Source organism: Nansenia antarctica (genome assembly GCF_963989245.1).
Source record: "Nansenia antarctica genome assembly, contig: SCAFFOLD_596, whole genome shotgun sequence".
Lineage (NCBI taxonomy): Eukaryota > Metazoa > Chordata > Actinopteri > Argentiniformes > Microstomatidae > Nansenia > Nansenia antarctica.
The window spans coordinates 1-24594 of NW_027662563.1; the positions used below are offsets into that span (position 1 = coordinate 1).

Sequence of the window (24594 nt, forward strand, 5' to 3'; positions counted from 1 at the left end):
ATAGAGAGAGAGAGAGAGAGACATAGAGATAGAGAGAGAGAGAGACATAGAGATAGAGAGAGAGAGATAGAGAGAGATAGAGAGAGAGAGAGAGAGAGAGAGAGATAGAGAGAGAAAGATAGAGAGAGAGAGAGAGAGACATAGAGATAGAGAGATTGAGATAGAGAGAGAGAGATAGAGAGAGAGAGAGATAGAGAGAGAGATAGAGAGAGAGATAGAGAGAGAGATAGAGAGATAGAGAGAGAGAGAGATAGAGAGAGAGAGAGATAGAGAGAGAGAGATAGAGAGAGAGATAGAGAGAGAGATAGAGAGATAGAGAGAGAGAGAGAGAGAGAGAGAGAGAGAGAGACAGAGAGAGAGATAGAGAGAGAGAGAGAGAGAGAGAGAGAGAGAGAGATAGAGAGACCTTACCTTTGGCTGTCTGGTCGTTGTCCTGCTGGCTGCTGCTGCTGCTGAGCTCCAGGCTACAGTTGCTGTTGCTGTTGCAGGACAAACTCAGACTCCCATGGAAGGCCTTGGGAGGGGGGGAGCCGGCCCTGTCGTCCTGGGGCAGGTCCTGGAGCTCCCCGCCTAGACTCTCCACCTCCACGGTGCTGCTGTCCGTCTCACTACGCCCCCCCGCCCCCCCCTCCTCTTGCATCATGGATCCCGAGGGCAAGATGGCGGCGGATGGGGACCCCGAGGCCAGGGCGGGGTTGAGGGTCGTCGATTGTGGAAGAGGAGACGAGGGGGGGGGCCGCGTCTGGCTAGTAGAGCCTTCCATCGCCATCGTGCTGCCCCCCCCTATGGAGGGGGACTCTGGCGTTGTCGGCGGCGTGTTGAGGACGGAGTTACTGCCGCTGCTGGGCAACTCCTGGAGCTTCTCGTTGTCCAGCTGCTCTTCCGAGGCCTCCTCGTCGTCCTGCCCCCCCGCGTCCCCCCCCCCCCCCCTGGACTCCTCCGGGCCCGAGGACACGGCGGCGGCGGCCGGGGGGGGAGGGGAGTTGGCGGCCTCCGTGTCGGAGTCGGAGAACAGCTCCTTCAGGGTCTTCTTGGGCCACTGGGCCTGGATACTCGACCACACGTCTTTCTGGCCCTTGGTGCGGGCGGCCGGCCTCTCCTCCGCGCCGGCCGCCATCTTAGCCCTCTTCTCGGGGATCTCCCAGAATCCCGACGGCCTCCCGCCCCCCCCGCCGCCTCCACCTTTGGTGGTCTTCTCCTTCATGCCGTTGTACTTCTTGGAGGGAGAGCCTTTGTTGGACGTCTTCGGACGGCTGCGGTCGCGGTCGCCCCCCTCCTCGGTTTGGGGTTCGCCGGGCGGGCCTCGTTCGTCCTCGGAGCTGCTGCTGCTGGACGAGGCCTCCCTCTCCTCCCCGGGACCACCGCCCCCTCCTCCTCTCTCCTCGGACTTCCTAGGGGAGCCTCCGGGCAGCCAGTCGGCACTCCTGGTGCTCCTGGTCTTGGCTTTGGATGGACCTTTAGAGGTCCGCTCACCCGGACCCTCGTCTGACTTCCTCTTCCTGGAACTACCCTCGCCGTCGAGCTCTCTACGCTTAGCCGCCTCTGGCCCCTCCTGGTCGATTAGGTCTTGGGGGGTCTTTCCCATGACCGACGGGGGTTTACACAAATCCGACGGGGTCTCCCCCATCTCCCAGCGCTCTGATGTGTGCTGGGGCTCTGGGGGGTCGTCCATTCTGAGACCGCCGCGGGATGAACTATCATCTTCATCCCCGTCACCCTCCTCCTCATCCTCATGTTCACTTTCGTCTGTCGAGCTCTCTGAGGCTGAGACAAACAAGCAACAAAAGCACATGAAGCAACGACTTCAGTGCCACAGAGAATAATATACATATGATTTTAAATCAACCAATGCCAGCCAAGTAATGTAAGTAATAATCCTTATCTGTAATAAATCTATGAGGCAGGGTGCGACATTAACGGTTGCCCCGGCAAGTAAAACATTTGCCGGGTTTGTTTGCACGACAGCGAATTGTTTACTTGCCCCAGGCAACCGGGCAACCGTTAATGTGGAACCCTGTGAGGGTTACAGGCTGATGGGTGTTACTACCTTGCAGGCCATTGAGGATAGAAGTGATTTCAATTGACTTGACCGGAGACTGCTGAGTCCCTTTGTCCTCACCGTCCTCCATCTTGCTAAAGACGTCACGTGACGTGCTGGACTTGGGTCGAGGGACGCGGTTGTTGTTGGGGGAAGGGCCGAGGTCCTCTCTGTCGTTTAGTCTCTCCAACCTGTCTCGCTCTCTTTCTGCTTTGTTCTGTTACAGTGACAAACAGGTTGGAGAATAAAACAAACATCAACTAAAATGTCAAGGCTCACGGAGTCTCATTTTCGATCTAACACAAATTTTAAGTGGTTTTCCAGGAAAGAACGTACATCCCCCCCTGTGAACATCCTCATACCTTAATTTTTTTGCGGTGCTTGATTTTGGGTACGTTCTTAGTAGCCGGACGCACAATCTTGTCTGCTTTGATCCATTCATCATATCTGATGGAAGAGACAAAGACAAGAGGGTGAATTACCACTAAGATATTATCACAAAAAAGTTCTCTCTCACACACAGGTCACCACACCTTTAAAAAAACATCTGACCCCCAACTCGTCATTTACTGAACAACAAAACAAGCAATCACAGGCAAAGAAAGGTCCAACATTATTATGGAAAGACAACCTTAATGGATAGAAATCATTATGAAAACCAACATCCACAAACAACAATGTATTCAAGAAAGTTCCAAAAGGTACTACTTGGATCTGACGAAGTAATGGAAGTCTTACAACATCACACCACAGACACATGTGAAATGCACAGAAAATCTTCTCTAAAATGTATGGAATTCTAACTCTAGAAGAACCACACAACAACGACGTTGAGACAATGACCTCTCTGTATAGATCTGTCTCACGAAAAAGCAGAAAAGCTGATCACTGTCTGTCTCATGATACCCTCATAGTCAACTACACTTCTACTACTTCTACCTTAACACTGCATCTACCCTAGCCCAGAGGGGAGGGGGGAGAGGGGGAGAGGGTTGAGAGGTAGAGGTGAGTTTAGCAGCACTTTCTTAGTTAGGCCTTCCAGAGTTCCAGCTCAGGACTACGTAATAATTCTGCCTCTGTGAAAAAGTGACTTTTTCCATAAAACTCCCACCCGTCTCTAGACTACAATGAGACAGACGGGGGGAGGGGGAGGGGGATGGACAGACAGACAGGGGGACTCGGTCAAACTGAGAGAGAGAAAATGGCAACAATGTTTATTTTTTAGTTAGTTTTTTCTTTTACTGATTTTACCCAAATTCTCGATTTCGGCCACTAGGTGGCCACAGTGTAATCCATTACCAGTTAGTCGTCCACAAGAGAGGGGACATCTGCATCTGATAGTCTAGACTCAAAAGGCAAATAGAATTGAGAGGGAGGGATATATCTGTTATAGGCTCTGTTTTTGGCCATGGGGAATACCCATTTGAAGGTAATTCATCCCCGGTATATAATTGGGAGGTCGCTAATCTCTATAAATCTCTAGAATCTTCTAGAAGGGTGAATAGGCGTTAGGTGGTGGTAATAATCCATCCCCAGGTCCTGCCTTACCTGATGTTCCAGCCACAGTAGTGCACCAGGTAGAGCACCTCTCCCCCCTCCACGTCAGCCTCTCTCACAGTAGCCTGGTAGGTCTTCAGATTGCGGCCTCGCCCATACCTCACCTGCACCTTCATCCCCGGGGGGTAACACTCAAACTCTTCCCCTTCCTCCCCCTCCTGACTGCTGTCATCCCTGCAAGAAAGACAGTACTTCAGCTTCAACTCCCCCTGGCCCTAGGCTGCTTGCCCCCACCGAAAATGACACCACCAACCATAACCCCCAACAACCACCCTAACCCCCTCTCTCTCACTACCTACCTACCTACCTGCCTGCCCCTAGGATATTCTACACACCTGACACCAGCCCCCCCCCCCCACTCCTCCACCCCAACCCTGAGTCTTTAGTCCCTGGCGTCTAAATCTTCACCAGAAATCCATACCGTGGTCACTTATCATTATCTATCCCCTCCCCCAAAACTCTTAAGCCTGGCCTTAAGGGGTCAATCAGCCTGCTCCCTAACTCCTCTCTTCCTCTTCCTCCTCCTCCTCCTCCTCCTCTCATGCAGGTCCACAGAACATCCTAAAACCCCCTTAAATACACCTAGAATAGTTTCAGGTTTCACAAGATTCTCTGAGGGCATAGATGGGACAGTATTAGTATCAATTACCACTACACACTTCCACCACAAAAAAAAATAATGATCAAGATCTGGTCTAGTAGTCTAGTAGTAGTTTTTTTTTTTTTTTACCCTACAGCCACACATCACATGGGACTCAACATTCATTCACACTCATTGACTTGACTCAGTTGTAGGTAGAACAGCCACATAGGGGACATAGAGAGCTGGAGGGGTGGGGTGGGTGGGTGGTAAAGGATTTAAGGAATGCGGAGGGGGGCAGATTACACATAATTGGCACAGCGAAGCACAGGTTGGCAGCACAGCGGTGTGAGGCTAGTGCAGACACGGCCGCGGCAGTTTGAGGCTGAGTGCAGAACACAGTCACAGGAGACTTTAGTAGAGAAGAAGAAGCAAACGCTAGGGCTGTCCAAATCTATCTATCTATCTATCTATCTACCTATCTACCTATCTACCTATCTACCTATCTATCTATCTATCTACCTATCTATCTATCTATCTATCTATCTATCTATCTATCTATCTATCTGTCTATCTATCTACCTATCTATCTATCTATCTATCTATCTATCTATCTATCTATCTATCTATCTACCTATCTATCTATCTATCTACCTACCTATCTAACTATCTACCTATCTATCTATCTACCTATCTATCTATCTATCTATCTATCTATCTATCTATCTGTCTATCTATCTATCTATCTATCTATCTATCTATCTATCTATCTATCTATCTACCTACCTATCTAACTAACTAACTATCTATCTATCTATCTATCGATCTATCTATCTATCTATCTATCTATGCCAGCCACTCCCAGAGAGAGCACAGCCACACTACACACGACACACTACTACTACTACAGCCAACCTACAGCCCGATGTTACAACAACACCAACTCTCACAGCAGCAGATCTATTGCATCATCCGGATGTCTCATCTTGACATGGCGGCATGATTTGGCTGCATAGAACATTTTAAAATATATATTTAGAGTGCAAAATAACAGCATCCGCACACTCAAACACGGTGCAAAAAAAAAAATACGTCGTTTATTGCAAGCTTTCGGTCATAGACCTTCTTCAAAATATATTTAACATGTCAGCCTCAACATTGGATCTTTCTCCTATTCGACAGTGTGCCGTGGTCTCTTTCTGCATGTTTGACTCATACAGATGGTCTCTTTCTGCATGTGTGACTCATACAGATGCAACAACAGAAGTCTGGTTGATTAGATTTAGGGATGCTCCGATTTATCGGCCACCGATTTAAATCGGCCGATTTCACTCCAAATGACTCGATCGGTGATCGGCAAAAATGGCCGATCGCAAAACCGAAAAATCCTGGGGAAGACAGATAACTGAACAGAAAACATAGGAGAACGTAACAGTATGTAAACCATGAAGGCCACATTTATGATGTCTTTTATACAGCCATATCGACTGACTTGGGCTTCAGGCCCTAACTGGGTGATAAGCCAGACTTTTACTATGCCATAAACATGGGTCTGCGTTTGCTTGGTGCCTAATGGATCAGAGCTTTTGTCTAAAAAGCAAAAAATCAGTAGGCCTACAGTTATGTATTTAAAAAAAAATCGGTATCGGTATCGGCCCCAAAAATCCAGATCGGAGCATCCCTAATTAGATTACTGTTATGGACTGAGAAGAACAAGGCACAGACGACCACAGACGACCACAGACGACCACAGCCGCACATGGAAATACACTGAACTGCTTAACCAGTGTTGGGTTAGGTCTGGACAACAGGGCCTGTTTTTAAAGCATTCCAGTCAACTTTGGACAAACACGCTTCAACAACACTATCCAAAAACAAAGCAACCAAGAGTAACCCAACTATGTACATCATGCCTACTTAGGTCAGTGAGACGGTCTGTCTAGCTCCTCAGCTATGGCAGTCGTGATAATATATGGGGAAGGAGTGTTCTGTTGGAGGATGTTTCAATCATGTGATAAAAGTACACATAACTTGTTTATTAACTAATCCACTTAGAAGATTTGTCTTTTACTTGGCATGAGAGATTGGTGGGCGTCTACTAACCTCAATGCAACTAGCCTAGTCTAGCACTTTTCGCTCATCTACTGCTGAGTCTCATCCTTCACTGAGTTAGCTAGATACTTGGCCTTGACCATATTCAACAGTGCATGCTTATTGACGGGATTATGTAGCCAGAACAAGAACAAGACATTAAGCAATCCCAAGAAAGTGGATATCCCCGAAGGTTGCAGTGTTGCACGCAGACAACCACACTAAAGTGGACCACATCTGGACAACACTGTGGCAATTTGAACCCAACAACCCTGTTTATGTCTAGAACAAGGGATGCCCCGACACCTTTCAGATCATGAATGTGCATAGTGTAAGCTTTAAAATGATGTGTCATACATTGAAATCTGAAAATAGTTGAAGATATATGCTTATTTGAAATTTGCTCTGAACAGATCATGGTAGCTAGGTAGTAGCTAACAAAAACATTGATATGTAACATCTAACTGCATGTTTAGCACATCACAACATGCTACAAACATAGAAGTACACAACTAGATCCTTCACACAGTCCTTGCTTTTGAACAGTCCTTAAACGTAAGTTTGTTTACAAGCCACATCTCACTCACACTCACCCGGCGAGTACAAAGCAGGAAGGCAGTGAACAATACAGTGAATCAAAAACAAGCTGAAATAAGTATTTAGTCGCCCTAAAACTGCTGTTTGTTCTACTGAGTGGCTCTTCAACACTAAAACTGCTGTTTGTTCTACTGAGTGGCTCTTCAACACTAAGACGTTCATAAAATAAAACAGAACAACAGAGAACAATACAAATAATAATACGTTTAAAAAACTGCTGACATTGTTGCTCCTCTGCCGACCTGCTACATTGTTGCTGCTCTGCCTGCCTGCTACGAGATGCTACTTCACGTTGGAGAGGATGTATTGGAGTAGTTTTACGAGTACATGAGCACAGTGTCATACGAGTACATGAGCACAGTGTCATACGAGTACATGAGCACAGTGTCATACGAGTACATGAGCACAGTGTCATACGAGTACATGAGCACAGTGTCATACGAGTACATGAGCACAGTGTCATACGAGTACATGAGCACAGTGTCATACGAGTACATGAGCACAGTGTCATACGAGTAACATGAGCACAGTGTCATACGAGTACATGAGCACAGTGTCATACGAGTATGAGTACTGGTATCGGTGCGTCCCTACGAAGCTACTGAAATGAGACAGTGAACAAAGCTGCACGACACAAGCCATAGATAAGAAGAAAGAGAAGGCACAGAGCTGAGAGAGCAGAACGCTTTAGTAGAAGTATTTACAGCAAGAGAGGAGAGAGAGAGAGAGACACAGAGAGAGAGAGAGAGAGAGAGAGAGAGAGAGACACAGAGAGAGAGAGAGAGAGAGAGAGAGAGGAAGACAGCCATGTTCCACAGTGAGCTCTGCTCTGCTGCCTGACTGAGTCAGGCCATGTTTAAAGACCCCTGTCCAGAGAGAGAGAGAGAGAGACACAGAGAGAGAGAGAGAGAGAGAGAGAGACACAGAGAGAGAGAGAGAGACACAGAGAGAGAGAGGAGAGAGAGAGACACAGAGAGACACAGAGAGAGAGAGAGAGAGACACAGAGAGAGAGAGAGAGACACAGAGAGAGAGAGAGAGAGAGAGAGAGAGACACAGAGAGAGAGAGAGAGAGAGACACACAGAGAGAGAGAGAGAGAGAGAGAGAGAGAGACACAGAGAGAGAGAGAGACACAGAGAGAGAGAGAGAGATAGAGAGAGAGAGAGAGAGAGAGAGAGAGAGACACAGAGAGAGAGAGAGAGAGAGAGAGAGACACAGAGAGAGAGAGAGAGAGAGAGAGAGAGAGAGAGAGAGAGAGAGAGAGAGAGAGAGACAGAGAGAGAGAGAGAGAGAGAGAGAGAGAGAGAGAGAGAGAGAGACAGAGAGAGAGAGAGAGAGAGAGAGAGAGAGAGAGAGAGAGAGAGACAGAGACAGAGAGAGAGAGAGAGAGAGAGAGAGAGAGAGAGAGAGAGAGAGAGACACAGAGAGAGAGAGAGACACAGAGAGAGAGAGAGAGATAGAGAGAGAGAGAGAGCCGACACCACCGCCACATGAAGCTTTTGGAAATAGAGGCTTGTCAAGCTTTGGTACTTTGGTAGCCATCCCTGCTGGCACTTGCACTGGCAGCCATGAGAAGAAAGAAGGGCGCAAATGGCAGAAAGGCAGTTTGGCCGAGCTCAGCCAGACTCCAGGACTGAGGGAGGGGAAATGGCCCCCTGCTCCTCTGTCGACAGTGGTGAAGTAAAGAAAAGGAGGCCAGTAGTGGTGAAGTAAAGAAAAGGAGGCCAGTAGAGGCCAGGAGAGGCCAGTAGAAGCCCGACTCTTCAGTTGGCAGGGTGTGCTTATGACCTCATATCTGGGTCGAAACATTCTCGAATATATTATAAATTCAAACCGCCATTTATTTTGTTTTTTTACTGACATTGACATAAATCAGTCGCTATGACGTTCAGTGTTCTCCTGTAAGGTTGATATCATATGACAAATATAAAAAAAAGGGTCAGATCAAATGCAGGAATGATCTTGTTGTTATGGATACGTCCTTGGTTGCACCCTGTCAGCTGAAGCGTGGCCCCACAGAGCCCAGAGCCGTGTCCTAAAGACGCTACCATCACCCAGCCCTGGGGGGGAAGGACCACCGTGTAGGACCACCTACCCAGAGACGTCCTTGCCCTCCGGCTCCTCCTCGGGCTCCAGCTTGATGTTCTCCACCCCGAGGCGGGCCATCGACGGCCCTTCGTCCTCAGCTACGCCCGTGTCGTGACCCTGGTTTTCATCATCGTCCTCCTCGTCACAGTCGTCACCATCGCCATCGCCATCGCCGTCCTTTCCATCGCCATCACCGTCCTTTCGCTCGGGCTTCGTTGCGTCGGCCTCCGTTTTGTTTCTGCTCGCCTCTGTGTTTTCCTCCTGTGAGGAGAGAGAATCATTATGCTGTTATATTTTCCATATCCCTTTTTAGCTTTGTTAAGTTGGAGTCTCCTAAGATAGGGGAGCTGGAATAAATGTCTCAGGAATACAGGGGGATGTATCTAAAAGCAGAAAGGCAAGTTTATTTGTATCGCACATTTCATACAATAGGGGCAATTCAAAGTGCTTTACATTCATTATTTTAAAATTCAGCATTGATAGTAGTGTTTGTGTTTAATCACAACTGCTGCAAAACATGATTTGAAGTTTTTAGCTTAGATTTAAATATGTTTAGGGTTTGGGCCTGTTTGATTTCTTCAGGGAGTTTGTCCCAGGAACATGCGGCAGCGTGACTGAAAGCTGCTGCACCGTGTTTTGAAGAAAGAAACAAAAAGCCGCAAAAAGGTTTGTGTCCGTGGGGAAGGTTATTGTCCCAGATAAGAGTAGAAAACTAGTTTTGCACTTCCCTATATGCAGTACATAGTCCATGAACAATAACAGAGCATGTTCTTTTTTTTTAAACAAACTAAAAAACAACAAACAAAAACACAAACAAAAGAAAAGAAAAGAAAAGAAAAAACAGGGGGCCATGATGTCACATATCAGAAACAAACAGAAAATAAAATGACACAACAAATGCCATAGATACCCTAATATATGGGGGGTTCACCCCCATCGGAGACAACATCCAAGTCGTTGTAAACATGTAAACTCGTACCTTGCAGACGATGGCTTGCGCACTGCTGTGCTCTCCTCCTTCAGAGTGAGGCTTCGGTTCTCCTCCTGAGCTGGAGGCCACGGGGGTCGTCATGGTTCCCCCCCCTGTCTCCCCCTCAGCCTTGCCCTCCACCTTGGGCCCCAGTTTCAGCGGGAGGTCCATGCGGAAGGTGATGGCAGTGGAGGTGCAGTACTCCTCGAACCCGTTCAGGTACCTGCAACACCAGGTCAACACATCAGAGGAACGCTTCTAAAAGTATTTTTACTTTTCTGATCATATTTTTCATTTTATTGGACAGATACAGTGAAGACAGACAGGAAAGTAAGAAGGGAGAGAGGGCATGTCAGCAGGGCATGGGCCAGATTTGAACCCATGCCGACATGGGCATATGTGTGCACTGCAGACCGCGGTGCTAGACCACTGGACCACCCCAGGCCACAGAAGAACGCTTCTAACACAACACATAGGCCTGCTGGGTAGTTTGTCAATAATAACCTTTAAGATACAAAATAATAACCTCTCTGACCCCATACAAGTTCCCTCCTGCATACACACACACACACACACAAACACACACCTGTGCATGCACACGCACACACCTCAGCAGGACAACTTCAGGGCAGTGTGCAGTACATCACTGTCAACTTCAATTTTCTGAAGGGAGAGGCTGTGTGTGTGTGAGTGTGTGTGTGTGTGTGTGTGTGTGTGTGAGTGTGTGTGTGTGTGAGTGTGTGTGTGTGTGTGTGAGTGTGTGTGTGTGTGTGTGTGTGTGTGTGTGTGTGTGTGAGTCAATGTTGTCACGCCCCAAAACAAGCAGCACACAGGTCACAGTGAGGTCACAGCGAGGTCACAGTGAGGTCACAGTGAGGTCACAGCGAGGTCACAGTGAGGTCACAGTGAGCATGCACAGCGAGGTCACAGCGAGGTCACAGCGAGGTCACAGCGAGGTCACAGCGAGGTCACAGTGAGGTCACAGTGAGGTCACAGCGAGGTCACAGCGAGGTCACAGTGAGGTCACAGTGAGGTCACAGCGAGGTCACAGTGAGGTCACAGTGAGGTCACAGCGAGGTCACAGTGAGGTCACAGCGAGGTCACAGCGAGGTCACAGCGAGGTCACAGTGAGGTCACAGCGAGGTCACAGTGAGGTCACAGCGAGGTCACAGCGAGGTCACAGTGAGGTCACAGCGAGGTCACAGCGAGGTCACAGTGAGGTCACAGTGAGGTCACAGCGAGGTCACAGCGAGGTCACAGCGAGGTCACAGTGAGGTCACAGTGAGGTCACAGTGAGCATGCACAGTGAGGTCACAGCGAGGTCACAGTGAGGTCACAGTGAGGTCACAGTGAGGTCACAGTGAGGTCACAGCGAGGTCACAGTGAGGTCACAGTGAGGTCACAGTGAGGTCACAGTGAGGTCACAGCGGTACAGAGTAATTGCTACATCTGTCGGGGTGTGTGATTACGTACTTGCGGTAAGCACACTTGACATTGTAGCCGGCAGCAGAGTTCAGAACAGGGATTCCCAGGTCCTGGTAGACCTGTTTCCAAACAGATCCGCTTTCAATCTGCTCAGCACAGCAGGGGGAAAGAGAGAAGTATGGAGTGAGAGAAGTGATAATAATAATAACAACAACAACAACAATAATAATACAAATAAATAAATAAATAAATAAATAAATAATAATACATTAGACTTATATAGCGCTTCTCTAGACACTCAAAGACGCTTTACAAACTGAAAAGATCGAGTAGTAATAATAAAAAGAAACTCTTATTTTTTTTTAAATCAATAAAAGGAAGTATTGACATGATTTGTATGTCACTCAACATACAATAGATAACAGCTAATCACATCTTACATACATAATAGACATATGAGTCCTAGTAGAGATACAAGATAACAAGATGATCAACTTCATAACGTATGGGTGTGTATGGGTGAGGGACTGACCTTGTCAAAGCCTCCCAGTTTATGGACGAGTCTGTAGAGCTTGAAGAGGTTGAGGTTCCTGTAGCCCAGCACTGGCTTCTTGTTTATGGGCGTTCCTGAGGGGGGCGCCAGAGGGTATACACATTTAAAAACCCACTTACATAGGATTGCATTTTTATACGTTCTTTTCTCTTTTTACTTCTGATATCTGTATTGATTTTATAATTTTTGTAATTAATGTTTCATTGCTTTTGTGAAGTGCTTGTGAAGTTTACATTTTATGAATATTATTTCATAAGCTACATTTGAGTCGGGATTTAAAAGTGGAGAGTGAGGGTGAGTCTCTGATAGGGCTTTCACACCGGCAGTTCCGAACGCCGGTTCGCGTTTCCGAACGTTGGCTCTGTCTGGCGAACGAGCCCGCGTTCATACCAGTGTATCGTTCCACAGACAGCGCCAACGTTCGGAGGTTTCCGAACGCGAACGCGAACCGGCGTTCGGAACTGCCGGTGTGAAAGCCCTATGAGTGGCTGGGGGAGAGAGAGTTCCAGAGACGGAGTGCAGCTCGTGAAAAAGCACTGTCTCCTGAAAGCCTTTGAGATTCAAGGGTGGGACAGTGAGGGGAACAGTGGATGAGGATGGGAGGGTTCGGGTAGGGTGGTGGGGGAGAAGGATATGGTAAGGGGGGGGCCAGGCTACGCAGAAGGAGAGGGGAGGGGTCAGAAGGAGAGGGGAGGGGTCAGAAGGAGAGGGGAGGGGTCAGAAGGAGAGGGGAGGGGTCAGAAGGAGAGGGGAGGGGTCAGAAGGAGAGGGGAGGGGTCAGAAGGAGAGGGGAGGGGTCAGAAGGAGAGGGGAGGGGTCAGAAGGAGAGGGGAGGGGTCAGAAGGAGAGGGGAGGGGTCAGAAGGAGAGGGGAGGGGTCAGAAGGAGAGGGGAGGGGTCAGAATAGAAGGATGAGTCAGTCTCACCTCGGTCCTCCATGAACTTGTACAGCTGCTGCAGGAAGTTCTCCCTCTCCTCTGGGAATGTCTCCACTTCCTCCTACAGACAGACAGACAGACAGACAGACAGACAGACAGATAGACAGACAGACAGACAGACAGACAGACAGACAGACAGACAGACAGATAGACAGACAGACAGACAGACAGACAGACAGAGAACCGGTGAGTTTGACATTCTTACACCAGTGGTTCTCAAACCTCTCCTCGGGGGACCCACAGCCACTCATATTTGATCTGTTCCACCACCAGCACACCTGATTCAACTAATCAACCACAAAGCAATTATGAGTACTTTGTGAGTATTTATGTGTAATTATGTGTACTTGATTAGTTGAATCAGCTGTGCTGGTGGTGGTGGAACAGATCAACTATGTGGAGCGGCTGGGTGTCCCCGAGGAGAGGTTTGAGAACCACTGCCTTACACAGAGAGGGGTTTGTCTGTCATAACCAAAGTCATAAAGGCAGGGTTCGAGTTATGTGGGAGCCAATGGGAGCTGAGCTCCCATAGAGATGGTCTGAGGCTCTCTGAGCTCCCATGAAGGCAGTAAAATCAAAAATCTGTGGGGGTCGCTAATAATACATTACCACAACTATTATTTGATCAAAATGTCAATGTAATGAATATTATTTAATTTATATTATAAATATTGTAAAATAAACACGTTTTCCAAAAGAACTACGCGCACCATTAATCTCCTGTGAATGACAGTATGCCTTTGACTGCCTGCACTTCACCACCAAGACACCATGGGGCGCAGTAGAATATTGTGCAACAGCAAAAGGTTGATTAATCAGCTGTGCGGTAAACCGTTGGAACACACAGTGCACAGCTGATTAATCAATTAAACCAATAGAGTGAGACACCAGTTGCCTTTCAGGAAGTAGTGAGATCGTGCACCTAGCCTATTATTGAGAAGCAAACATTCATTCATTAGCTATACAGGATACAGTAGTAGCTACCATGCCGCCCAAAAAAAGGCCACTGCTGCCGACCGGGTCATCAAGCCTAGAAAATTTCGGGTTTTAATCAAAGACAAATTTGACCCTCTCCCGTTCATCCAATCTTGGATAAAGAAAGGACATCGGACGTCAGCATCATGGGTTCCAGGACCGCGACCGCAGCCTACTGAAAACAGACCACTTTGGTCTATCTTGTCTCCGTAAAGGTAAGGTGGCTTTTACTTTTTACTAACCTAGTGTACTAACCTAATGTATTTTTCGCTCCTTCTGTATAGCAACAATAACACAATTATTGGCCGAGATACATGTGTGACTATCGCTTTTATAGCTGTTGTTTCATGTGGGGCTGTTGATGTGGTGAAATGAGTAGCCTGCAGCTGTAGCGTCAGGATATGTTGGGATTTGAGGATGAGGATGATGTTTCGGTACCGGTACCGTTTTTAAAGTATCGATTTGTCACCGGTATCGAATAAAACCCAAACTGTACCCAACCCTAACTATATGTTTACATGCCAACTAATTAGCTAATTCATTTCTGTCATTTAGAGCTGAGGGGAGCAACAGAGAGACGGACAACAGGACAGTAACAGAGGAGAGCAAGAGACAGAACTGAATGCACTGAACCTTTTTTTTTATTCTTTGCATTATTAACACTGTTGTGTTATTGTGTTATTAAAGTGTTTAAGTGTTTTATGGTAAAGCATTATGAGTGGTGTGTGTGTGCAGGGTGCTCGTGAGTTGTATATTTTGGGGAGGGGGGAGGCTTGTGTATGGGGGCAGGGGCAGTGGTGTAGTCTAGTTTTTTCTAGTGGGTATACTGTGATTTTGCCCTCCCAGTCAGAGCGACACCTGTCCCGTAGCGACACCCCATAAGCACCACCACACTCACTTATGCATACAGTATGCATCTACACCAGTCTTTGCTGCCTTGGGAGGGGGGGGGTGGCATGGACTGTACTTGTACATCAAGCTGCCTCACGCTACGGAAACAGGAGATAGGCTGTGGCCAATGCAGTCAGATACATTTCCAATGAGTGAGGGTTTGTTCCAATGCTTCTACTATAATGTTTGTTCCAATGCTTCTATTTATACTGTAAATATACCATTATGGTATTACCATAAAGCCCAATTCTAGCAGAATAAGAAAGATTGTATATCTACTTTAAGTAAAATAATGAAGTGCATCCAGTTAGCTCTTTAGCTGGCATGTGTGCAAGGGCCTTAGTTTCACATATGAAACTATAATCAGACATTTTCTAGTCACAATAATAACGACTAATTTGAACCAACTTTCTCTGTCAGAACACAGTCATTTATATTTGCTAACGTTTCAACTTGCTTACTTTCTTATGCAGAGCTTTCACCCTGCAAAAACTCTCTTGCGTCGCACGCGCACACTCGCGCAAAAACAAAACCATTCTCCAGCGCTGGCACAGCACGAAGCGAAGTGTGGAGGTAGGTTTGGCCCGCCCACCCCAAGGCAATCGTAGGGGAAATACTGAGAGCATTCAGAACGACTGGTTATGTGATAACAAACATGTCCGAAAGTTCGAAGTAAGTGCTTCGTAACACAGACGGGGTGAATTTTATGAATAAAAGTGTGAAAGTTCTGTCACAAAACGCCGTTACGTATCCTCGCACATTTTTAAGTGGGTATACGCAAATCCTTGGCCTTTCCTAGTGGGTATACGGCGTAGTCCTGCGTATCACGTAGACTACACCACTGGGCAGGGGGGTCCTCACACAAAGGAGTAGCCTAGGGCCACTGACCACCTTAATCCGCTACTGCCTATAGCTAATTAAAACTTGTAAGTCCCATCGCTGTGTGGGCATGATTCGCGCGTGCATGAGAACATTTCGCACTGTTATTTTGGAGACCCCCACAGAGTTCAGCTTATAACTCGAACCCTGCATAAAGGTATGTTTGATAGAGTAGGGATTAGGGATGTAACGATGCACTCAACTCACGATTCGATACGACTCATGGTACGATTTTCTCACAATCTTTTTTTTTTTTAACAAAATGAGATTGCCGACAAATTATGACTGAAAAACATTATTTTATTTCTTTTTCAGACAAAAACTACAAAATACTGTATTTTCTTAAAGAATCGCCTTTTTGTACCTTTTCATAACCACTGAAATGAGGAGTTATTATACTGTCTTGTTTGTTTTTGTTGACATATGGGATGTGTTTGGCTATGCAGCCGACGCGGGGTAGGCTACACTCAACCACTTCGGTGGCCAAGTTTAACGTGTGGACCAAACACTATAATATGGTGATATTATGTGGTTCTAGCCCGGCCTCTCTCACTGCAACGTCCATATTCCTCGCAAATCCGAAACAAATATCGCAAATAATTTTGTAATTTCACCGATTTGAATCGTGACAGATTTGTATCGATAATTAACGGCATCGCGATGCTTCGTTACATCCCTAGTAGGAATCGAAGCAGCTACTAAATTTTCGTTTACTGTTTTAATTTCAGTTGAAAGAAGTGTGTACAGGGTTCCCACACCTTCTGAAACATCAAATTCAAGCACCTTTCAAGGACTTTCAAGACTCAATTCCCTCAAATTCAAGGACCGAACACGGCGCAGTTTGAGACAGATCTAGATGAGAGTTTATATAATAGGAACTATCCGCTCACAGACAACAATTAAAAAGAGAGGCATTTGAATGTAGAGGCTTGAACACTAGATGGTCTCTATAATTACGTAAAAAATTAAAATGTATTTTTTTTTGAGAGAGAGGGTAAGTCAAGCACTTTCAATGACCCATGTCCATTTTCAAAAACTTTTAAGGCCTTGATTTTTTTCTCTCAAATTCACAAACTTTCAAGGATTTCAAGGACCCGTGGGAGCCCCGTGTGTATGAATCACGATGAGGTTACCTCCTCCTCCTCACTGCTGGGGTCCTCCTCCTGCTCCTCCTCCTCATCCTCCTCCTCCTCGCTGCTGCTGCTGCTCTCCTCCTTCAGCTCCGTCCTCCAGCTGCTGGGCACCGCCGCCTGACGCACGAACTCCAGAGCTGCATCAAGAGCTGAGACACACACACACACACCGTGTTACACACACACACACACACACACACACACAGTGTTACACACACACACACCTTAATTAAGCTAAAATCTGCTATCATACACGAACTTGTTATATCGCTGGGGTCTGATGCTAATTCATCCAACGCGCCTCACACAGTTTGATCCAAATATCAAATGCAATCAGGAGAAATTCGGGGAGCTGCAATTCCACAAACAGCTGCTGTTTCTCAATGAAACACAGATGAGCGCAGATCAACAATGCTGCTGCTGCCTGAGCCTCGACTGACTGACTGAAACTCACTCACACTCACACTCACTCTCACACTCACACTCACACTCACACTCACTCTCACACTCACACTCACACTCACTCTCACAGACACACTCACACAAGCAACTCACACACTCTAAGAGTGTCCCTCTAAGACCAAGACTGAAGGACTACGCTAGACTATAATAAAACATTAATTAGACAATAAACAAACAATCCAGAGATAAGCTGCAGCTTCAAAACACTAGAAAAAAACTAGGCTAGCTCAGCTCACAAGGGACACTCAGGAACACTGCTGTTTCTAAATGACAGAAACAAGATGACAGGTCTATCGTGTCGACAGGAACTCAACAGAAAGACTCAATTCAGTAATACAGTATGCCTGCCATGCCTTACAGTAATACAGTATGCCTGCCATGCCTTACAGTAATACAGTATGCCTGCCGTGGATCAAAACAACGGTTAATGAACGAAAACAAGAGAGACAACAAGAGAGAGGGGGGCTGGCTGACAATCCTCCAACTCAACTCTGCTGGAGAGCCCTCTGGATGTTCCCAGCAGGGTGAATCATCGGCATTCACTTTCACAGGTGGGCTTAAGTGGCATCGTACTAATCGCTTGTTCCCTTTTTACACAGCATAAAAATGTCACAATCACAGGTCAACTCCCCGTGAGTACTAAGAGGCCGATAATGAAAATCAGTTTCCAGCTGTAACTAATGATGGGAGGGAGGGAGGTGCTGCCACACAGACGACACGGAGAGAGACATCACATCACAGAGAGCCGGGCGAGGGTTTCACACAGACACAGAACCTGGAGGTGGGAGGAGCCCTGTTACACCGCTGTGTTCTGCCTCCTCCCAACGCTCTCTGCCAGACGTCTGCCAGGCCGTGCTTTTCCTTCTCAAGCCGTGCTTTCTCAAACTGTGACAATGGTGTTCACAGGTAGAGAGGGTAACAACATCAAATGAAACAAATCCGGTCAAATTCAGGATCCAATTCAAAATCGTACTCACCACTTACAAAGCCATCAACAATCTGGCCCCCCCCGCCTACCTTGCCGACCTCGTCCCCCTCCACACCCCCTCCCGTTGCCTCAGGTCTGACGACCAAACCACCCTCAAGACCACCAGGACCAAGCTCCGGACCTGGGGTGATAGGGCCTTTTCAGCCACAGCCCCGTCCCTCTGGAACGCCCTCCCCAACCACATCAGACAGGCCAACACCCTCCCAACATTTAAACAGGCCCTCAAAACCCACCTCTTCAAGCTTGCCTTCATCAGTTAACAGTCTCCGCCTCCCGTTCCCATGTGTCCCCAGCGCTACCTTAATTAGGCCCCTATACTTTCTTTTATTTATTTTTTGTGTCTTTTTATTATCACTACTCAACCTTTTCAGCTTGTAAAGCGTCTTTGAGTGTCTAGAAAAGCGCTATATAAGTCTAATGTATTATTATTATTATTACACAGACACTCACACACTCACACACACACACACACACACACACACACAGTCTTCTGAACTCACCTGGCTTGAGTCCTGCGTCCGCTTTGGGAGGAGATTCAACGTCTATTTCCCGCACTTCCTTGCGCAGCACGGTGTGGCTGTAAAACAGACAGAACATTGATTAGCACCCGCTGAACCCAGACCCTTATCATCCAGGGCAGACACAACACAGATGGCACCACTTTCAAGTCAATCCCAAGGTAAAAAAAAAGAAGCTTCTTGCAAGTAAGCTAGGGACGAGTATTACCATTCAGACCGGCTGGGGGCCAGTGTGCGATACGTCTCCCAGGAGTGTTGACTTCCCGAAATTACAAGACTATTTATGTATAGTTCTATTTTAGGGTACCAAAAAGTAATGGGACTATTGGCGTGGACAGGTGTTTCTGGTGGTAAGTCAGGTGTGTTCTGTGTTCCATCACATCATTTGTGCACGCAGAGAGCTGTCAATGTCTAGTTTTTCATTTACATTTTGGGCATTTAGCAGAAGCCATTATCCAAAGCAACTTACAATGAATACATTAGACTAAGCAAGTGAATCATCAATCCACCAGTCGTAGCAGGAAAAGTAATTTAGCTCAGGCCAGGGGCCATTGGCAGTCGTCGTGCTAGAAGAAGGAAGATTTATTTTTCTTCTTCTTTAGTAGACACTGGAGAAAAAGTACAAGGGGGTCATAGAAATCTCAGGAGGCGGGGAAGCAGGTGTCTCTGGAGACACAGTGCAGGGGGGTAGTAGATGTCTCAGGAGGAGCAGTTAAGGGAGACGGGTCTCCGACGGAAGATGGGGAGTGACTCCCATGGGAAGCTTGTTCCACCAGCGGGGAGCCAGTGTAGTGAAGAGACGTGGCCGGGCAGCGTGACTGCTGCCTTGGCATTGAGGCCAGTCGGCCAGCAGAGATGGAGGAGCGGAGTGAACGGGCTGAAGTTTGGGGGGTGACCATTGCTCGCAGGTAGGCAGAATCTGATGCAAGCTGCTATCGGGAGCCAGTGAATTGTGCGAAGGAGGGGGGTAACATGAGAGAATTTGGGGAGGTTGAACACCAGACGGGCAGCAGCATTCTGGATGAGCTGCCGAGGTCTGTTGGCGGAGGCGGAGAGCCCGGCCAGGAGTGTGTTGCAGTAGTCAAGGCGGGAGATGACCAGTGCCTGGGTCAAGAGTTGCACTGCTTCTCTGGTGAGGAATGGACGTATCCTTCTGATCATAGCAGGAAACATCTATGCTCGGGCCAGGGGCCTTTGGCAGTCATAATGGTAGAAGAAGGAAGAATAAATGCTTTCTAGGCAAGACAGGCGTGGATGTGTCTGAGACGACCATGGGCAGAATACTTCACCAGCCAATTTACAGCCAAGATTTTAGGCAAAAAGACCTCAAAACAATCAACAACTGAAGATGTCTGCAGTACAGGCCTGGCAGAGCATCACCAGAGAAGATACCCAGCATGCATCTGGGGGGGTCAATGGGGCACAGACTTCAGGCAGTTATTGCATGCAAAGGGTTGTTGACCAATAGTAAACATGAGTGCTTAATTTGGACATCTGATGAATCTGTCCCATTACTTTGGGACATCTGATGAATCTGTCCCATTACTTTGGGACATCTGATGAATCTGTCCCATTACTTTGGGTTAGGGTTACACCCTGAAGGGTGAAACTAATATGAACACAAATACCATCAAATAAAAGCTGAGAATCTCGACTTTAACCTTAACATCCAAACTTTTAGAACCAAAAGAAGAAGAAAAGCTTCACTGTCCCTTTACTGTTTTTGTTAAAGGATAGATCGGCTTTGAATGAGAAGGTGGCAATTAAGTTCCATCAGAAACTATTTAGTATTTGCATAATGTCTTCTTTTTTCATAAGAATATTTTTTTAATCCCTTAATTATTTTATTTTTTTAATAATTGGAGAACATGGGAAGTGAGACTCCTACTTACAGCTATTTGTTGTTCGTGCTACGGTGCATGTCATATTAAAAACCTTCTTGTTATGGACTATGGTAATTAGTACATTGGTTCATTAATTATTAATTCTATTTTTAGTGAGGTTGCATTTGGTCAAACACGGCCAGTGCCCAGAGATATGAGAAGGCCTTAGAATGTCTAGTACAGATGATTTCCATTTGTCTTAACACTAGAACAGCCATGGGTGGGGTCATTTGACCCTGTGAGTAATTTCTTTTTTATTTTATATATCTTTGCACGCGATCAAATTTCAGGACCCTCCTTTCATGACTTGTCCTAGATATGTGCGTTCTACCACCCAGTATCCTTACATGTTCATCAGGATAAGCTAGTATGAAGCTATTTAGCAGTTTTTCTGTGGAGGAGGCAGGCTAATTTACAAGCCGGCCAACTAGTGGTCGTTGCAAACCTTTACATTACATTACATGGAATGATACATGGTCCTGACTAGGGAAAATGCCTGGTCGAATTTCCCTGGTCAGTCGCGTTCGCACATAAGCCAACACGGGAAATTCGATGGAATCTACTGGGAAGGCTCGTATGTGTGAAGGGGGTTAAAGGCTCGTATGTGTGAAAGGGGTTAAAAGCAGCTCCCACTATGCAGACAGGGCTGATAAGGAAACAACCTCGAAGGCCTCCCATGAGCCAGCAAGTGAATTACAGCTTCCATTTCCTCTCAGGATAATCATCTCTTATCTCTGTCTCTCTGTCTCTCTGTCTCTCTGTCTCTCTGTCTCTCTGTCTCTCTGTCTCTCTGTCTCTCTGTCTCTCTGTCTCTCTGTCTGTCTCTCTGTCTCTCTCTCTCTCTCTCTCTCTCTCTCTCTCTCTCTCTCTCTCTCTCTCTCTCTCTCTCTCTCTCTCTACATCTCACCTCCCGACTAGCCAAACTACACCTGATAAATGCCCCTCTTCTGCAAATTACCTCTTCAGCTTGACTTGCCTGTCTAGGTTCAGGGGAGCTAGCTTAATGCTGCCTAGAGGGGGGTGGTATGCCCTGGTATATATCATCAACCCCACAGTCTTAAAAGTAGATATAGGTCCTGACAGAGTGGGCAGAGATGTGTGTTGCTGTCCACACCTCCTGAGAGCATACAGAGGGCTCTCCCCCTCACCCACGCTGTCTGTGTGTGGGCTGCAGGGTGAAGGCTACTCACAGGCCAGCTCCATTAACTGCCTCACCAGTCACAGGGGGGGAAACAATACAGCAAACCCCCTAACAGGCTCTGGAGGGGTAAGCCTGTCTCTCTCCCCCACTCACTCCACTGGATACCCAGCATGCAGTTCACCATGACCTGTCCTTTTATCTACACTTCCCAACCAAAAAGGCCTTTTTTTACAACTCTGAAATTCACATACTTCTTCAGTTTATGGTAACCTAAACCTTTCTCTTTATAGCCTCTCGCAAGTTAACCATTTTCAGGTCATTAAAACTGGACTTGAACTGTTTGAATTTCAATAAAACTGAAACAATGGGGGGTGGGTGTCCCAAACATTTTTCCAGTAGTTTCCATATGACTCAACAGTTCCCTCCAAAACATTTCCCCCCTCAAATAATGTCTCTTCCTTAACAGTATTTCTCTTTAGGAAGCGTCTGCATAGGTTCATGTTACACACATCGATGCTAAAGTTTATTAGCGCTCCTCGAAACATCAGAAGACTCACAATTTCCCGTCCTTAAACGAACGGACGAAGATGTTGTCCTTCTTCATCGTCACGTCGTCATGGCAGTCCGGGGAGATTACCTTGTTATTGTTCATAGAAAAGAGAGAGAGAGAGAGAGAGAGAGAGAGAGAGAGAGAGAGAGAGAGAGAGAGAGAGAGAGAGAGAGGGATGAGGTGAAGGAGAAAGAGGAGAGGAGAAAGAGGAGAGAAGAAAGAGGGAATCTTTTAGGCCATTAATCATGGATGACAAACTCACAATAAGCTATTTAAATGAGAACAGGAGAGGAGAGAGATTAAGACTGATCTGAGAGTAAACAAACAGACTCCCTCCCCCCCTCTCTCTCTCTCGCCCACACACACTCAGCATGGCCTGCTCCACACACACACACACACACACACACACACACACACACACACAGACACACACGGCCTGCTGCTGTTTACTGTTGAGGAGCACAGCAATGTGTGTTCTACAAGAACCACGGTCCAGACCTGATGCTGAAATACAGACTTGACTTCACACCACACACACACACACGCACACGCACACGCCACACACACACACACACACAGACACCACACACTACACACACACCACACACACCGCACACACGCACACGCCACACACACCGCACACACAGCTCACACACACACACAGACACCACACACCACACACACCGCACACACAGCTCACACACACACACACACACACACACACTTCAAGGCATCTCTCAGTTAACTCTCCTCCTTTCTGCATTAATGATGCCCCATACAGCTGCACTGTAACCACCTCTGCCGCAGTACCCCAGACCACCACCAGGGGGGGTGTGGAACAGATCAGGCAGCAAGAGAAACAAACCCTGGGAGTTCTGTCCTGCTGACTAGACAGGAAACATTAAAGGGACCGTTGTGTCCCATCCCCCCCCTCCCCCCCTCCCCCATGTTCTGAATGTACCTCTTACATAAACAAACAACACCTATCACAGTTGTATTGTATTGTGTGTGGTCACATACTCTGAGCGAGCTGTGGGGAGAGATTAGAGAGAAGGATATTATCGCTCACATTAACCAGTCACTCTGTCAGCGCTGTGGCACTCTGAGTCTACACATTACTCAATGTAAAATCTGTTATTTCTCACTCAGTACATTTAGCTGAGCGGTGTTCCTTTCCAATTGGTTACACTGCTAAATGTAATCCTGCTGAATCCATAGGCTTTTCTTTTCTTTTTTGGGTGCAAATCAGCATTTCGATCAAGGCATATTGGGGATACTGCTAATTCTTTTCACTGACACAATCTCAACTGACGAAGGAGAGGTTAAATCAAGGTTACACATGACACAACTAGCAGGCTAGATAGAGTCGCAAACCTCAGCGGGGTCTTTCAAAAGCATGAACCCTGACGGCAGAAGTGTAGCAGAGAGATATCGTTAGCCTCATAGCATAACTGCCTAAGTCACGCTTCACCTGTGGTCCGCCGAGCCATCTTTGTATGTAGTGTCAAAAACGCCTATGTCAAAGAGATGACTTGGGCAGATAGTGGTTTTGGAATGTAACAAGCATTCTGATAGGCTGATGGCCTAGAAGCAATAATGCCCAGTGTCAATAATCAGCAGAGTTAGGAGAGGAGAGTTAGGCAGATATCTCAATTTGGCCAAAATATGACTTTTATGGCAATTATGCTACGAGGCTAACGATGTGGACAGAGGCTCACCAGTGCAGGGTACCACGGAGTCTTCTTCTTGTCCTGGGCGAGCGCCGCCTCCACACACACCACCTTGCCAAACAGGTCTTCATTCTGTCTCTGGTCGCTGTCCTCTTCTTCACTGGAGGATGAAGACGACTCCTCTTCTTGGCTGTGGCGAAGAGGAGACAATTGAATAACTTTATATATAAAAACAAAAAAAACAATAGGATAACTCGTCTATTAACGGTAATTTCATGACCAAATTCTTTTGAAAAGGCTAATACAAAAGACACACGCGACCGCATAGCATGCCCACATCTTTTTCCGAGTGGGGCATGCAGTCCTACTCGTATTTGTCTTTTTTTTTATTGATAGAGACAGTAGAGATTATGACAGGAAGGATGGGTGAGAGAGAGAGAGAGAGAAGGGCTGACAAGCAGGATATGTCCACGGCCGGAATCGAACTAGGAACCCTGCGACCGGTTACATGGTCGACGCTAAACCCACAGCGCCACCTAAGCGCCCCTAGCATGCCCACATCTCTGGCACGCGCTCACACCGCCCTCCCTCTCAGCACGCGCTCACACCACCCTCCCTCTGCACGCGCTCACACCACCCTCCCTCTCCCTCCCTCCCTCAGCCTCCCTC

General features: G+C 47.1%; 1 protein-coding gene across 1 annotated transcript; it reads right to left on the reverse strand.

Annotated features, from left to right (window-relative positions):
- Nucleotides 1-411: 411 nt before the first annotated feature.
- LOC308175561 (AT-rich interactive domain-containing protein 4B-like) lies at nucleotides 412-24115 on the reverse strand (the record flags this gene model as incomplete). The annotated part of the gene is made up of 13 exons (XM_080551205.1): nucleotides 412-1764; nucleotides 2120-2255; nucleotides 2401-2485; nucleotides 3587-3769; nucleotides 8958-9211; nucleotides 9930-10143; nucleotides 11394-11491; nucleotides 11878-11972; nucleotides 12824-12896; nucleotides 16714-16862; nucleotides 18664-18740; nucleotides 22263-22342; nucleotides 23974-24115. Coding segments are annotated over 13 exons (2939 nt in total), but the record flags the coding sequence as incomplete, so codon positions are not given.
- Nucleotides 24116-24594: the final 479 nt, after the last annotated feature.